At 40.5% G+C, this 18094-nt stretch overlaps 1 protein-coding gene across 1 annotated transcript in view; it reads left to right on the top strand.

Moving 5' to 3' along the window:
* Positions 1–18094, top strand: part of LOC121926773 (cytosolic phospholipase A2 epsilon-like) — a 58445-nt gene that overhangs the window by 39148 nt on the left and 1203 nt on the right. Inside the window, exons 12-20 of the mRNA XM_042460039.1 lie at positions 268–415; positions 3237–3373; positions 4388–4610; positions 5900–6014; positions 8732–8869; positions 9541–9648; positions 12373–12564; positions 14916–15082; positions 17661–17847. Of these exons, the coding sequence (XP_042315973.1) occupies positions 268–415; positions 3237–3373; positions 4388–4610; positions 5900–6014; positions 8732–8869; positions 9541–9648; positions 12373–12564; positions 14916–15082; positions 17661–17847 (1415 nt within the window). The remainder of the gene's footprint in view (positions 1–267; positions 416–3236; positions 3374–4387; positions 4611–5899; positions 6015–8731; positions 8870–9540; positions 9649–12372; positions 12565–14915; positions 15083–17660; positions 17848–18094) is intronic.

The raw sequence follows: 18094 nt of genomic DNA on the forward strand, positions 1-18094 counted from the left end.
ATTTTTGTTCAAAATGTGGGGAGGACACCTTTCACTATGGTAGACCATTAGATGCAGGTCTTGACAATGTCTTTTATAAATTCTATAATGGTATAATGTCAGTGATGCATTTTAAAATTATTTCTGGACATTGTGCATGAATAGTAACTGCTTGATAAACCCCCTAAGATGTTGATATTTTCAAATGACATTTCAACTTGATAAACCCCTAAATATATGTTAGCTTCCTCGTGTATTTAGATAAAATACAATGTCTCTGTGTCCTAGTCATTGTTCCTGTCCAGAAGACCTAGATGTGCGCTTGGGATATGATCTGTGCTCACAGGAAGAAGAGTTCTTATGGAAACGAAAGAGGAGAGTTGCTCAAGCTTTGAAGCAGGTTCTCCAACTAGATTATGATCTCCAAGATCATGAGGTATATGAAATGGGATACTGACTGATGTTTATCTAAAAGCAAAGTTGTGTCTTTTTCTGTTACTTACTACCAGAAAAAAGCAAGACATATATCCCCCCTTCATGGTTTGAAGAGGTAGCTGTTTAGAACATAAGGGGGGAAACAGACAGGCAGGAAGGGGCAACTTCAAGAAGATAGATTGGGGCCACGGCAAACAGATGCTGTGGCCCCAAGCCACTTTGAAGCCAGCAAAAAAAGGAGCAGATAATATCCACTCCTTTTTGGCTGGGAAAAAGCTGGCTTTTCCTGCCCTGCTACAGCTTGAAGCTGGCTTTGAGACACTCTGGTGATGTACAACATATAAACAGTGTGCTGTCGGAGCATCGTCAAGCTATCCACGTCTGGGCAGCCAGGCAGCTTCAAACTGGCATTTGGCTATCAATGGGATGTGAGGCATCTAAACGCTGTGTACTGATAATGCCCAGAAGCAGGCTTTTTTTTGCTCGACTGTTCTCTAGAACTGATTTATTGCAGAGTTTCAGAAAGTTACCTTTCTGAACTACAGTTCTAAGACTCCCCAATCCAGCATGCTGTTTGGGGAATTCTGAGAGCTGTTGTTCAAAAAACTATCTATTCCAAGACTTAAATGGCAATATGCTTTGTTGTTGCAAAGTATTATGTGAGTTGTTGTTAACTGCCTACCGCCTCTCCCCATATAATCCGCCCTGCGCTCTCAGGTCGGCCGGGAAGCAACTCCTGAGGGTTCCTGGCACAAGATATTCCGTGACTGCACAGAGGGCGTTTTCTAGCTCAACCCCGCAGCTTTGGAACTCTCTTCCCAGTGAGCTCCGCTCGGTTACCTCCCTTGACCTGTTCAGGAAGAAGTTAAAAACTTTCCTCTTCCAACAGGCTTTCCCCCAGATGCTATGAGTTCTAATCTCTCCCCGTTGCACCAGCACTTTATGCTAGTTTGTTTGGTTTTATCTTGTGACTTTTTACTCTGTTTTTAATTAATCTGATGTACTGTTGTGGTTTTTATATGAATATTGTTTGTAAATTGTACATTGTGTAGTACTCTGTTGTAACCCGCTTTGATCTCCCAGGAAAAGCGGGCTATAAATAAACAGTTTATTATTATTTATTATTGATTCTGACTTGTGAGAATGCTGCCATAAGGTTTTGTTGGCAAGAATTAGTCAGAATAAATTTGCCATTGACATTTTCTTAGGCTGAGATAGTGTGATGATGTACCCAGGGTTTTTATGACTAGGGAGCTTATTGCACAGCTTTATAAAGCAACCAACTGCTCCCAAATTGAATTCTGATTCGGGCTGCATCCTGGTCCTATTGCATGTCTTTTGTCTCCAAATTCACCATCCGAGTACAGCCCGTCTGCATCCTGGATCTCTTAATATGCTTCAGCGGCCTTTTTACAAGTCAGAAAGTTCCTGACTTTGAAAAATGGCTGCTGTAGCACATTAAGGGACTCAGGCTGCAGCTGGGCTGTACTCAGATGGCAGATCTGGAGACAAAAGCCATGCAATAGGACCAGGATGCAGCCCAAATTAGAATTCATTTCAGGAGTGGTAAGTCGCTTTTGAAAGCTGTGTGATAGGCTCCTAGGTTTCCATGACTAAACAGTATTCAAGTCCTGGTCTCCCAGAGTCCTAGTCCAACATTCAAACCAGCTGCACTGCAGCTTTATTCAAATTACTTGTTTTTAATACCAGATGCCCTCTACAGGCATTCAGTCTGTAAATGTTGGAGGGGAAAGTGAAAATAATCCTGCATTGGCCATGATTTGCAGGAGTCAGCATGTCACCCAAGCTAGGAGGAAGCCTTGTAATGCCAATCCAATGTTCTTTTAAGGATCTTCTTTTCTGAAGCAAGTCCCCACAACGTTTAGCCTACCAAAATGAATCCAGGCAGTTTCAGAAGAGGTGAGCAGCAAAGAAGCTGATTACTGAAATATCCCCAAATGGTTCCCTGGGCGATACTGTGTGACCATCATCAGAGACTACTGGCTGTGCACTTATCTCACCTCCATATGCTGCAAAAGGCCACCTGCTAAATGAAGTCTATGGTTCAGTCAGCCTAAATATAGGACTTTATCATGCAACTCCCTTCCTTGCTGCAATCACGTTAATGAAGGGAAGTGCATACATACTGGTTTGGATGCACTCCCTACCATCATTAGCCCCACCCTTCCACCCTTGCCCTTCACTTCACCTTCCTGTCCTATGCCTTACCAGTATACTTTTCACTTGTATGTATGTGTTTGTTTGCTTTTAAATACAATTTCAGAGTTATAACAGTATGGTTTAACAAAACATACATACATACACACGCACACACACATGTACGCAGAGAGAGAGAGAGAGAGAGAGCAAAATGAATACATAAATATATAAAAGTAAGGGGGAAAGGTTGTTTTGGAATAGCAAAGGGGATAATGGATGTGGAAAGGAAGTGATACTGACACTATATGACTGAACAATCTTGGAATTGCCACAGAAATAATTTACTACACCTGAAGACTAGCACTATACTAGTACAGTTGGACCCTTATTGACAGGTTTTTCCATCAATGGCAAGGTGCAGGCTAATCACACTTTCAGGACAAGGCAGCAACAAGATGAAGAGGGTATCATGTGAGATGTATCACCAAAGGCTCTGTTATCAAACTTTTATGACAGTTTAAAAGCCACATGTGATAGGCTAAATGTTTCACTGTCCAGTGGAATCCCCTGTTTCTTCTATGTGCTTTTTTGGTCCTCTATTTGGTAATAGTTGAAACAATGAACTATGTGTCAATTTCTTAAAATGTATATGTATTTTATAGGTTCCAGTGGTAGCAGTCATGACAACAGGAGGTGGTACGAGATCATACACAACAACATATGGTTGTATGAGTGGTCTCCAAAAATTAAATCTCTTAGACTGCATAACATACATATCTGGCTTGTCTGGCACTTCATGGTAAGTAAGTTTCATGTGAAATTTTTGAGAGAACAGTTAATGCACAGAGAAGTGACATGTTGCCAATATCATAATATCTACATAAAAATCTATGGTATGACCACACTTAGAATACTGAATATTCCATGAGATGAGAGTGGAAATTCTCAGTGGTATTACCAAAGTTATGGAAGAACATGTTTTTTCTTTTCTTTTTTAATGACATTCTTGATTCAAACAACTTTTAGTCCATAAAAGAAATCCTACTTTAGGATTTTATATTTATTGCCCTGACTTTATTAGGTATGTTAAGTTGCTGTAGTGATTTTGGAATTGTTCTTAATTACACTTTTGTAAGATCCAGCATGGTGTCATAGTTTGAGCATTGGACTACAGCTCTGAAGACCAGGATTTCAATCCTGGCTCAGCCATGGAAACCCACTGGGTGACCTTGGGCAAGTCACAGTTTCTCAGCCTCAGAGGAAGGCAATGGTAAACCCTGTCTGAACAAATCTTAGGTTCATCTTAGGGTCACTGTAAGTTAAAAACAACTTGAAGTCACTCTATTTTTAAAAAGTATGGAACTGAGACAGATAAATGATGCAGTCCGATGCTTTGTGTTTACTGATAAATTCATTGCCAACTTCTGTCAGAGAATACTAAGGGAGAAAAATGAATGCACCAGACACTCTTCCTTGTGGACTTAGGGCCCGAACAGACAGGCCAAAATAAAGCTGCTTTGGGCCACTTTGGAAGTGTGCTGTTTAAATGACACATGTGTCCTAATAGGCTGGAAGCCACACCAAAGCCATGCTCGAATCCTAAGGACTTAAGCACAACTTTGGTACAGCTTCTGGCCTCTTAAGATGCATGTGTCATTTAAACAGCATACTTTCAAAGTGACCCGAAGTAGCTTTATTTTGACCTGTCTGTTCAGGCCCTGAATCTTAGAAAATGGGCTACAGTGTTTTATGTATTTCCTGTTGCATGCTTAGTTGCTTACTCTTTGGTTTTGTCTTGTATTGCCTTCTTCAGGGCCATGACACACATGTATAGAGATGCTTATTGGTCCCAGAAGGATCTGTGTGAGAAAATAGAAGAGGCTAAGAAACAAGTGACCAAAAGCAAAATGGAAATGCTTACTATGAATCGTATGAAATATTATCATCAACAGCTGAATCAACGGAAACAAGAAGGACATAAGACAACTTTTATAGATCTTTGGGGACTCATCATAGAATATTTGTTAAATGATGGGGTAGAATATCAAATATATCTTTTTCTCCCAAAGAACTGCAGATACTCTCTTTATAAGCATGAAAATAATGGGAAACTCTTAGGAGATTATTGCACACCAAATCCATGCTGGGATAGATGCAGGTTGTAACTGTCACTAACCAGTCTTATCATACTGCCTCATGCCCAGGCAGTAGGCAGCCTGTATCCAAGCCAGGCTTCTCTGGCAGCTCTTCAAGAACTGAAAAATCTTGTTCTTGAAAAGCTGCAGGAGAAGCCTGGATTTGATATGGGCTGCCTACTGCCCGGGCACAGGGTAGTGCAGTAAGATCCAGTGGTGATGGTGACAACCTGCATCTGTCCCAGTGTGGATTTGGTGTTCAATAATCTCCTTAATTGCATTCAGCCTTTTGTCAGATAAATAAAGCTAAATTATTGTTAGTTTGTATTGCCAGTTAATCTGGACTGCCAGTATTTAATGTGGTGTCCCAAGGTATTTATCTGAAGATAATTCAAAATTGGGAACTAAGGACCTGTGTAGACAGGCCATTAAGGCTGGCCTGGAGGCAGAGTTGGGTGTGTCATCTATACAACACATGCCCTGACTCCGCTCCCAAGGCGGCTTGATGCTGTGCGCTGCTCCATATGGCGTGCCGCATCATGGTGCTCCTCTGGCACTGTGTTTACATGACACAGCACCAAAGGAGCACTTTAAAGCCACGGCGCCACAGCTATCACACCCTTTCCAGGGCACAAAAAGGAGGCGCTTTTTGCAACTCCTTTTGCGCCCTGGAAAGGCCAGATTGGGGCCACAGCATGCGGTTGCTGCAGCCCTGTAGGTCATCCCTTAGCGGCAGTCTGCACAGCCCCTAAGTTATAGTTAAATTTGTACATTTAAGAATGAACTATAACACCTTCATACCCAATTTTCACAGAAAGTTGTATTAGTCTATCATAGCTGAAACGACAAAGTGTGTTGTGGCTCTTTAAAAAAGATTTATGAGTTTATTACAGCATAAGATGTAATACACAGCCTTTTGCTTTGTGGAGTGTCACAGGACTCTGTAGTTTTAAAGTTTAATTGCAGGCTTCCCTTAAGTTTTAATGAACAAAGACTTGACTGTGCCATTACTTATATCCAGATAAATTTATATCACTTCCTGGTATATTCAGTCATGTGCAAGGCCTTAATCAAGAGCAATTAAAAATGTAAGGTTTAGTTTTAAACATCAGGATGATGTTCTAGTTGATGTCATTTTATGTGTCTGTTCCATGGCTTTGCAGATAACATTTTTCCCCCTTCACAATTAGAAATGTAATCACAGGCTCTCTGACCAGAGAGAAGCTTTGATAGATGCTCAGAACCCAATGCCTATTTATGTAACTATCAACATCAAGGATAAGTACAGCACTCAAGACTTCAAAGGTGAGGTGAAAACTTGTGGTTGGGGTGGGAATATAATTCTTCACTAAGTTTCTTCACAAAGGAAACAATGGCCCTGTTTACATGGGCCATTAAGCACGTACTCAGTACGTGCTAGGGTTGCCTGGGAGCATCCTATTTAGACACTCCCTAACCCTAGTACGTACTGAGTACGTAAAAATGGCGGCGCCCTGTCTACATGGGTGCCACCATTTTGACATAATGGCCGCATCGCGTCCAAACAGCACAGCGTGGCCATTACATCTTGGTGCCGCTGCAGGGCGCTTGTGACGCCCTTTCAGCAGCGCCAGAAGGAGCTCCGTTTTGGAGCTCCTTCCGCCGCACGTATCGCTGGTGCGACCTTTAAACAGCCACACCAGTGATATAGAGAGAAAGGGGCCAAGTGGCCCCTTTCTCTCTCTTCCCGCTGCTGTTGGGGTGTCCTTGGGGCATGAAGCCCCAAGGACACCCCATTCCAGGCCATGGGGAAGTGGCATTTTGCCACTTCCCTGAGGCCAGGTAAAGCGGCAGATCAGCGCCTCCGGGGCTGCCGCTGTGGCAGCTGAGGCCCCGATCCGTTGGCAAAAGGGGCAGGTGCAGGCCACCCCAAAGAGGTGGTCTGTATCCCGCCATAGAGTAATTTTGTCAATTTTCTTTCTACTGCAAGGAAGAATATCAAACATGCTGTTTCTGATGCCTATTCACAATTCAGAATTTACTCTGCTCAAAATTCACACATGGTTGTTTTGCACATAAAACAGCATTTTCTGCACATAAAACAGTTTCTTTTCTGGATATGGAAATTTTATTTTCTGCCCAGAGAAATCTGCTTCCTGCGCAAAAAAAGCTGTTTTCAGTACAAATCAACTATGTGCAAGTTTTGCATAGAATGTGTCGAACTGTGCATAAAATCATATTTCCAAGTAGAAATACTATTTTCTGTACAGAAAAAGCTGTTCCTTACATAGAAAATGCTACGTTCTGTGCAAAACAACCACTTGCAAATTTTGCACAGAATAATTCCTGAATTGTGAAGATTTTCGTCAGCCCAGAATTCTTTCCATCAGGGTTTCTTGATACACACAAACACATTTTTTGAACATTTTTGAAATATATTCAAATATTCTTTCCATCCCTACATTGGGAAAGGAACTTACATTTTCTAGCTTTTAAGAAAATGAAATTATGTCTGCAATGGAATCTATATGAAATCCACAATATTTGGATCACAGAAATTTACCATCATATTTAGCACTAGAAATCAAGCATATCTGGTATTCTGTCCCGTAATACTGGAAATAGTTGCTTTTCAATGTTTCCTGTACCTATTTGGCATCTACTCTCAAAATGGTGACAGGATGAGACATGTTTTCTTTTCTTGTCACCAATGTGAGAGTGGCTGCAAAAGAAAATGGCACTATTTGAGATAGTATGGGGTTCTGGGCTGCTAGTTCAGGTGGGGTATTTTTTCATGTTTTTATGCATTTGAGGAATTTTCTGTGTGATTTTAGAGCAAACCTTGCCCAGAGATCATGCAGATTTTCTTTTCTTTTCAAAGTGGGGTGGAAGGAGAGCTTTTGAGAGACTGATGAGGAGCTCTGGTGGCTGCAAAATCAAACAGTGGTGCAATACACAATGCCATGAAGCGGCATCCTGGTGGCGATAGTAGGGCTTGGGACCGTGCACTAACTGCATGCTACCAAGCCCTATGACCTGCGGGTGGCACCATTATTGAGCAGCACTGTACAGATGATGTGTGGGCACTCAGATCTGTCTGAAGAAAGTTACATCTTGGGTCTATCACAGCAGCAAAGCTGATGTGATAATTTCCTGTCTGTCTGCATAGGTTGTCAGCCTTTGATTTTCAAAAACACCTTATGTTTCATAACATAATCTTATTGGACATGGCCAAGGCTTTGACAATACTTAATGTAATAAAAGTAATCAGTTAGAGCACATCTTGTTATACACAATCAGGCATATGAATCTCTGTGGTGAACCTATGGGAAGACTTGCATTTTCCCTCTCTCACCAGTATATGAAAGCAGCTGCAGGAAGTTTGATAGTTACCTTTCTCTCTCTGATATAGTATTGTTGAATTCTTGACATTCAGTTCAATTTTGTTATATTTAGATGTACCCTGTTAAAGCCTAAATCCCAGCTATCTCCATCTAGTTTATCTGTTGAATAAATCAGCACTTATAAATCTGATTGATCAATGGTACTAGTTCAGTTTTCACTAATAATTAAATTTAGACTGTTTATTCTTACTGTATACATAGTCCATAGCTAAACTGTGAAATGCATTGTCACAAGTGGGCGCTGCCAGGCTGGACAGCTGTAAGAGAGGACACCACAAATTCATAAAGGTTAGGATCAAGCAATGGATACAACTACAGACTGAGTATCCCTTATCAGGAAGTCCAAAATCTAAAATAACCCAATATCTGAAACCTTTTAAGTGTTGATATAAAACTTCAAGACTTTAATTTTGGAATATTTTGGATTTTGTAATACATGGTACAAATATGAGCTGGTTTGCACTCATGTCCACTTTGTGAGTTTCCCACAGACAACTTCTACTCATAATAGATTGTGCTTATATCCTGCTTGTGGGCTTTGTATGGACAACTCTTTAGCCAGTGTGTGAATAGAATGCTGGACTACTAAATAGGTCTTGGTTTGATCCAGTGTGATTCTTCTTGTGTTCTTGTTTGTAGAGTGGGTGGAATTTACTCCCTATGAAGTGGGATTTCTGAAATATGGAGCATTTATACCCACAGAGAACTTTGGAAGTGAATACTTCATGGGCCACCTGATAAATAAGCTTCCAGAAAGTCGCATATGCTACCTTCATGGTGATGTATTGCATTCTTGTGTGTGTGTGTGTGTGTGAATGTAGTGCCTAAGGATCCATTAGTATGAGTACTTATTGTTGTTACCTCTCTATTCTCTTTCCCTAGCCTTCCAAAATTTATTCCATTGATAAACACTTCAAAGATACAACCATTTTGCCTAAATTTTGAGTCAGAATCTAATTTATTCTTGGGCCATCTTTCTGCATGTTGCAGGCAGGTTCATCTGGACATCGTGACTCACTCAGTGGTTTCAAGACCTGTTGTAGAAGACATACAGTGGTCTTGAGACAACTGTGTAGTACTCTGACACTCTGATATTTTATTTATTTCTCATACATAAGGTTGTTTGTTTATCTGTTTCATATTTTAAACATAATTTTTAACTGATGCACAGTGTAGGATTAAACTGTGGTACAGGCATTGCCATGTGCTATAACCTCCAGATTTGTTCATCTGGTAAATTTACATCCCTGATGTATATACAATCCCATTTGGGATATACATTTAATAAATAAATAAATAAGTAATAAAATAAGCTCAAACATTCAAAAGCAAATGTTGATAATCTAGTAGCCAAAGTGATCAGAGAAGATCTGGAGAAGCTGCAAGGAAAGACAATTCTCAATTAATCTGTTTCTTAAATGTATTCCTTGTGAACTCCTTATTCTTAGGTATGTGGAGTAGCATATTTTCAGTGAACTTGCTGTATATCTGGAACAGAGTAAGCAGTTCAGAAGAATTCTGGCATAGATGGACTCAAGACAAGTTAATAGACATTGGTGAGTATTTGCTTCTGTTTTATCCATTCCTCTCATGTGAAATGGGTATTTCATGATTTCCTTGTGTGTCACTTCAAAAAACAGGCATTTGGCGAAACATTAGCATTTTGAGGGTCAGTTTGGAAGATCTAGCAAGATTCATAGTTGGCCAGTTTGTATAGCTACTCTAAATAATTTAGTATGAACACAGTTTGTGGCTTTGTGCACCACCTAAAACCTTACATCCAATAGTGGCATGCCAACAGATAAAATAATATTTCTAAGATATCCTTCTGATAAGGAGAGCATGTACAACAAAGCTTGAAACATAAGGGAAGTAAACCCCCGTGATAGATTTGCCTTAGAGTCACCATAAATGACTTGAAGGCATACAATACCACAACAAATCTTGAGGCTGTGTGTATGTGTGTGTGTTTAGGGGAAAAAACTCTTCCCTTTGATTCACCTCAGACAAGCACTCTGTCCATCCTGAATAACAAATATAGTCATGAAGACCAGTTCTACCATTACACAACTCTTAGGAAGTAGAAAATGCTTGTGAACTTTTCCAACTATTCCTTCTGCTATTTACAGCTGTGTCCTTTTGCCACAAGTCTTAAGCCACCTGCTCTAACCTGATTCTACTTTAGTACACTCTTTCATTACAAGATTTAAAGTAAGACTGAAATGCAATTCCAGATGATTTGCGTACATTAGAGAGAGAAGGGATGCCATCTTGCTCTTTGCTTCATGCAGCAAAATATCTTCCATTGTCCCTGATAATCATAGGCATTCACAGTTAACTGACAAAGAAGCTCCTTTTTACAAATCTTTTAATGCCTGGCCAGACTTCTTTCTTACTCAGCAGCATCAGTATTTGGAGGATGGCAAACTGGGGCTAGAGAAACACAGACTTTTGCAGCAGTATGTTTGTAATAAACAATGTAATAAAGCTGGAACTGTAAATGAGCAGGAATCTACTTAGAGGATCCAACTGTAGCAATGTATGCATACAGAAGGCAAAGTAAACAGAAGCAATCACCCGAATCCTTTACTGATCACACACAAAGAATAAAACAGAAAGAAAAGAGGAAAACAGATAAGGCTGTCTCACCAGCTACCCCAAGCACCTTAAATCTATAAATTTGGCCACCCAAATGGAATTTAAAGAAAAGTGGAGGCTAGTGAAAGAAAAAAATAATAGTGGTCACCTTTTTTGTAGGGTAGGAATCTATTTCTATTCTTTTCTCTGGTATCAATCTTATTTGTTAAACACCTCTGTTAAAGAAGTAATACCCAGGGACACATCTATTTCACTAACTGAGGTATAGCTGTACTGTGCCAGGACAGGGTTGCCAAACAGTTTTGATGCTTTCTGTTCCAGAATGATCCAGAATTAATCTGGATCTAAACTATCAATTTTCATTCAAGGTTATATAATCCCTTTTCATTGACGAAGGAATTTGCTGGGAGAGATCATCCGGAGACATGGGGCGCAGTGTTATCAATATGCCGATGACACCCAAATTCTCTATGTCTCCGACTGCTGCAGTGGCTAAGGATGGCATCTCTCCTCTGAATGCCTGCCTTGAGTCTGTAATGGGCTGGATGAGGGAAAACAAACTCAAGCTGAATCCAGAGAAAACGGAGGTGCTCGTGATAGGTGTCCCTGGTCCAGGGGGGGAGATCTGCCAACCCATCCTTGGTGGGATGACACTTCCCCTGAAGAATGAAGTCCGCAGTTTGGGAGTGCTCCTGGACTCGTCTCTACAGTTGACATCTCAGGTGGAGGCGATAGCCAGGAGTGCATGGTATCAGCTACGGCTGATATGCCAACTGCGTCCTGACCTGGCTCAGGGGGACCTTGAAACAGTAGCACATGCACTGGTAACCTCTCCTTTAGATTTCTGTAATACGTTCTACATGGGGCTACCTTTGTACCAAGTTCGGAAGCTCCAACTGATTCAGAATGCTGCAGCCAGACTGATCACCAAGACACAGAGATCAGAGCATATTACACCGGTGTTGAAATCTCTACATTGGCTGCCGATTAGCTTCTGAGCGCAATACAAAGTGTTTGTTATTACCTATAAAGCCCTGGTCTGGAACAATTTACCGGAAGAGGTCAGTCTTATCACTTCCTTGGAAGCCTTCAAAAAGGCATTGAAGATGGATCTCTTCCGGTGGGCCTATCCAACTGATTTCCTCTAATCTGATTTGTACATCTGAATATATTACTCGATCCTTACGACGGAGTAACACTGTAGCAACTTTCTCCTTTTCCCTTTTATTTTTATTTCTTTGATGTTCTCCGAAGGGAGTAGTGGGAAATATAATAATAATAATAATATTCATGGACTATTCATGGATTATTATATACACATATAGAGTATAAGGCTACTATCCCAAGTTAGGAGCTACATTCCAAAACTTTGAAATTCATTGAGACTTATGTCCAGGAAAACATACTTGGAGATGACCTTCTACCATCATCTTGTTGTGTTGAAGTGAGAAATGTGCAGACCTTCCAAATGTTGTTGGACTGCAACTTCCATGAACCCTAGCTGGCATAGCCAATGGTGAAGAATGCTGGGCTTTGCAGTCCACTACTATCTGGAAGATTGTTTTTCTGACCCTTGCTGGCAGAAAACCTGGTTGTCTCCTTCAGCATTCTTGCTTAGCCAGCATCAAATTATATCTATGTTAATGTTATTTTAAGCAGAAAACGTTTGTGCCTTAATGCAGATGAAGAGCCTAATCTACCTACAAGACCATATGAGATAAAGAGCCATATGTATGTGCCAGCTGGAACCTTTGCCACCAGACTTCGAGGGGTCTTGACTGATCGTCTTTCTGTTGCCCAGTATCACAATTTCCTGAAGGGTTTTCAGCTGCATAACTGCTACTTGGAGAATGAATCATTTCAAAGATGGCAAGGTAAAAAAAAAAAAAGCATGCAGTTGTCTTTCCCACAGTAGTAGGACACAAAATGGGGGGGGGGGGGGGGAGGAATGGTGAGGGGTGAGGAAAAGAAATAACCAAAGTCATTTCATATACAAACAAATACCTTTTGGGGTGCTGAATCTGAAAATGATGGGCTTACACATAATTAATAAATTAGTAATGATTAATTAGATATTTGTCATTCCTTAAGCAAAGATGAGTGGATATTTATGAGGTACCAACAGTATTTTCTCTCCAATTTTTTGTGATGGCCAAGCTTCAAAAATATGAGAGAATGGCAAATATCCTTATAAATGTCAAGGTTGGGAGATTCATCTTCCACTTATATTTATGATATTGTGCTACCATGTGCATCCACTGAGTCATATTGTCATCACTATGAAATGTCTTTAAGGTTGGAATCCTATGCAACTTCCAGTATGTGGTCTGAATACAGTGGAGTACAGTTCTAAGGAGATTACTACACATGGCTTTTAAACCACAATTAGACTTGGAAAAAAGTGGCTTTGGTGATACTTCTCACATGATATCATCTCCAGTTCATAACTACTGCATCCCCGAAGTGTTATTACAGCACCCCTTTTCATTGATGAAGAAATCTCATCAATGAGCTTTCAATCATGCTAGTCCTCAAATGTGAAGCACCATTGTGATATTGGTAGTCAGGTGGTATCAGTCTCACCTCTTCCCTGCCTGTCCTTCCTCTCTCTTGCTATTCTCAAGAAGACTGATTTACTTTTAGTTGTTTTTTTTCTCTTTCTTTCTTTCTTTTTTAAATACCCTTACATTTCAGTAGCAGAATTCTGGGACTGTATGAAAAAGTGAAAATAAAGTGGGAAAAGTGAAAATAAAAATTAAATTAAAAAAAATTAAAAAAAGAAATCATGTTGGGTAGGCCATAGGGCAGGGAAGTGGGGTTAAAGGGGAGTACAGAAGAGAGCATAAACGCAGCAGTTGCTGTGTAGTGATGGCTATAATACAAAAAGGTATAATGGCTATAATACAAAAAAGTATAATTTGGTTTTCATTGACAAGCACAACTGAGGTGAGATTGGGGTTCATGGAGTAAAGCCCTAAGTAAACATGCAGAGCAAAAACAAAGTTTTTTGTAAACATAATGAAGCTAACATTTCTAAATCCCTTTGGAGCAAAAGGTGAATTTAAAGCAAGGATGAGCAACTGTGGGTGTTAGAGGGCTAGATTGTCTCCCCAGGAGATCTTGGAGAGCTGTCCCCTGAATATACCCCACATATATTAAAACAAATTGGCCCCCAAATGCCCTCTAGGTGGCATGGGGACATTTTCATCATGCCACTAGAGCTATTTTATGCCAAAAAGAGTACTGTTCTTTTACAACAATAACTGACTTGGGAGTCACTCCTCTTTTAAATAAAGACCTCCCCTGTGCCTACAATGGCCTGGGGGACGTGGCAAAATTGTTCCCATGCCCATAGAAAGCTGAAGTTTTTTTTTAATGCAAAAAATACAGGCTACAAAAATGGTAATGAGGGTTCGATGTAGCCTGTGAGCCACATTTTGTCCACCTCTGCTTTATAATCTAAAAGCACCTCCACCAAGACCAGTAACAATGTGAACTGTGTCTGTGAAGTCACACCACACCCCAATATTAACCATAGCTGACTGAAAATGGCTACCTCTGATTTCACTGCAGCAGTGTTTTAGTGAGTGTACTTAGAACTAATACCTCACATCATACTCCTGAATGCTACTATAGACATAGCCAAGGATCTGAGCATAGCTGGTAAGATGTTCCAACTATTTTCTTGGAAAAGTAAAACCCAGGTACTGATATATCATAACTTAAGCTTCACTGAATTCGGTGTATCTTAACAGGCACATTTAGTGAGGGAGCATGAAGGAGCTTCCCAGTGATTGCTCCTATGCTTTGGAACTCCTTCCCATTGGAAATTAGCCTGGTGCCCTCTCTGCTTTCCTTCTGCTGGCTGTTGGTTATTAACAGCTTGCTCTCTTATTTGGGGTTGCTGTACTTTTTGTCCTCACTGTTAAGTTTTTAAATGCCTTTAAAGTAGTGTTTTTAATAGGATAATTAATTTATTTTTCTTATGTACATTAGTCTTTTAATCTATGTTTTGAGTCACTTTGGATCCTGTATTGGGAGAAAGGTGAGACATTCAATATATAAATAATTATACATTAAAACCATCCTCAGTAAATGGCAAGGGAGAGTAGCCATAATGTAGCATGGGTGACAATGTCCAAAGTCTTTTTAATTCATTGGGGTTGAAGAAAAAAAGGAGGAATGACTATTGTTTGCCCATGATACAAATACTTTTATCTTTCAGCGACAGTGTTGGATCATTGTCCCAATCAACTGACAGAACATGAAAACCACTTGGGAATGGTGGATGCTGGATTTTTCATCAATACCAGCTGCCCACCACTTTTAAGGCCAGAGAGGAAAGTAGATGTCATTGTGCATTTCAGTTATAGTGCAGGCTCACAGACACTGGTAATAAAATTTGTGTATTTGCTTGTATGTTTTTTCTCTATCAAAAGATATGTGCATGTACCATTGTGGAAGCTACGATATACAATATATATAAGTGGCAAGGCTTGATGTAAACTGGTGAGGTTTTTAGGATTGTATAACAAGTAATAGATTTTAAGGAAAGCCCTCTACAAGGGATGGGAAAGACGTGCAGTAATGGCTATAATACAAATAGGTATAATTCTGTTTTCCACAGTCGTGCTTGTCAATGAAAACATAATTATAGCTATTTGTATTATAGCAATCACCAAACATCTTTCTCACCCCTTGTACAGGGCTTTCCTTAAAATATATTACTTGGCTATACAATCCTAGAAATCTGTTGTGCATTGCTTTTGTTGTAAATTGCATTGCATGTATTTATGTGCTCCTTTTCCATCATTGGTCAGAATATCTGATGACTTTGGTCTGGAGGGAAAACTAGAAGTCCTAAGTCCCAATTCACCTCTGTACCAGTCTGAAACCAGGACCCAAAGCCTTCTGCTGAATCCCCAAATCCTGGAAATGGGCTAAGACAGTGATACTCAGTGGGCTAAAGCAGTGGCTTACCTTTGTGACTCACGTTTACATCTACAGTCATCCCTCCAGATTCACTGACTTTCTGTTCATGGTTTTGAATTTTCAAAGATGGGAAGTCAGGAGGGACAAAATGGCATGCACGTCTCTGGCACATGTGCGGGGCCACATGTTGGAGGACACGGCCATTAAAAACAATGGGGCTAAAATATTTGTGTGTTTTACAATTTGTGGGGGGCTATGCATTCCTCACAAATCAGAAGGGAAGACTATATATCCAAACATCATGCCCCCTCACTTGACATAGTTTTTTGTTTAGTGTGAGCATTTTCATTAATATATTCATAAATATTCATATTTATAAAGGAATAGCTCTCCTCCTTCAGATAAAGGCTTCAAGCACCTTCCTTGCCTTTCTCTTCCCCTACAAGACAGCAAAGTTTTGAGAAGTGAGGAGTAGGAGGGACCAGGGACTTAAAGTTTCATGCTCCCCTGAGGATCGCACCCCACTGTTTGAGAACCTGTCGGCTAAAGCAATGAGGACTCATTGTTTTGACTTTGTTTTAGTATGGTTTCTCTGGTAAAAGAGTAAACAGTAAAGAGAACCAGCATGGTATAGTAGTTTGAATGTTGAACAAAAACACAGGGAGACTAAAGCCCGGTACAAGCAGGTGCTTTGTGTCACCCTGGGGCCAAATTTAGTGCTCAGGAGTGGGGAGTATCTGCATGCTCCTGAGTCCCAGCACGCAGTGGTGGTGCCATCATGGTGGCCTCCCATCCACATGGGGACCGCCATGATGACGTAAGGATGGCACAGCTTCCGCATGTTGCAGCACCATGCTTGTGTCATCAACATGCCACAGTGCACAGTGCTTTTAGTGGGTTCTTTTTGGTGTGGAAGGAGCCTGCACAGTTTGGTTGCTGCGGGCTCCCTCAGGAGCAAAAATGGGCTGCTCCAGCCCGCCCTTTCAGGGCAGTCTGTCGAAGCCCCACAGCTATAGAAACCCACTAGTTGACCTTGGGAAAGTCACAGTCTCAGAGGAAGGCAAAGGCAAAACCTATCTCTGAGCAAATTCTACCAGGAAAACCCTGTGATATGCTCACCATAAGTCAGAAATGACTTGAAGAACACAACAACAATGCAATATATTTCCTGGGCAAAGCAAAGATTAAGGGTGCTCATATAGAATAATTCTCCCATTGTTATTGTAGATATGTACAGGGACGTACCTAGGATTTTAGGAAGGGGGGGTCCAGACTGCACCATTATAATGGGGCTTGGGTGCGGCAGCGCAGCAGCACCCACCATTCATTTTGCTAATGGAAGGGGGGTCCAACCCCCCAACCCCCCCCCCCCCCTTGGCTACGTCCCTGATATGTATGAATATCTCTAAACACAATTTTTTAAAATTCAGTCTCAGTGACACATTATCACACCCAAATGTAGGGACAGAAAGAATATTCAGGGAGAATAACACAGTGGTGAGAATTTTGCACAGTTTTTGCAACCCCCCCCCCCCCCCGGTTAATTAACAGATGCAGGAAAGCACACTCCAAAGAAAACTAACAGGGAAAATACAATCTTTTGGTGAAGCCAAGATCTCATCAATCCAGTTCATACCAGTTCATGCATATGCCTTTGGTCCTGCTCATTCTGTGGACCCCATGAACTCCCACATTCATGTATAATGATATATACATCATTTATGTCTCTTATTAGATGTTAATCTTTATTTTATCACTATACTATTTAGTATATTTAGAATTTAGTGTATACATGTGTTCATAATATTATATTTTAATGTTTGTGACAATTATACTGTTCACCATATTCAAAGTCTTATATTTGATTTCAGTGAATCCCTAGGTCCCTAAACCTTAAGCTTTCTCATACATTTTCAAATGCTGTCTGAAGGAAGTTTTATGCAATCGAATATTTAAGGCACTGTACAATTTCTGGCCTTCTATATGATTTGTCCTTAATTCTCAAGAATCTTGTATTTTAACTTCCTTATGAATGTAGCCTCTAGAACATGCTTGCAAGTACTACAAAGCACAGGGAATCCCATTCCCAGATGTTGTCCTTACAGATGAAGACAAAAAACATCTGAAAGAATGCTACTACTTCAATCAAACTGATGTCCCTGGTTGTCCAATCCTAGTCTTCTTTCCTTTAGTGAATGACACCTTCCGATTTTACAGAGCTCCTGGTAAGTTATTGACTGTAGTCAAAAAGTTGGTTTCCATCTTCTAAAAAGTGCTGGCAGAGCACAGCTAGGACCCAGGCTGATGGTGGGCAGTGATTTAGCATGCAATGATCCCCGCCTCAATCCCACATCCCAGCTCCAGCCCAGTTGGGATTTGATTGTATTTTTAAACATGTAAGCCACCCCAGTTGTGCTGCACATAATAATAATAATAATAATAATAATAATAATAATAATAATAATAATAATA

The sequence above is a fragment of the Sceloporus undulatus genome, chromosome 1, assembly GCF_019175285.1.
Source record: "Sceloporus undulatus isolate JIND9_A2432 ecotype Alabama chromosome 1, SceUnd_v1.1, whole genome shotgun sequence".
Taxonomy (NCBI): domain Eukaryota; kingdom Metazoa; phylum Chordata; class Lepidosauria; order Squamata; family Phrynosomatidae; genus Sceloporus; species Sceloporus undulatus.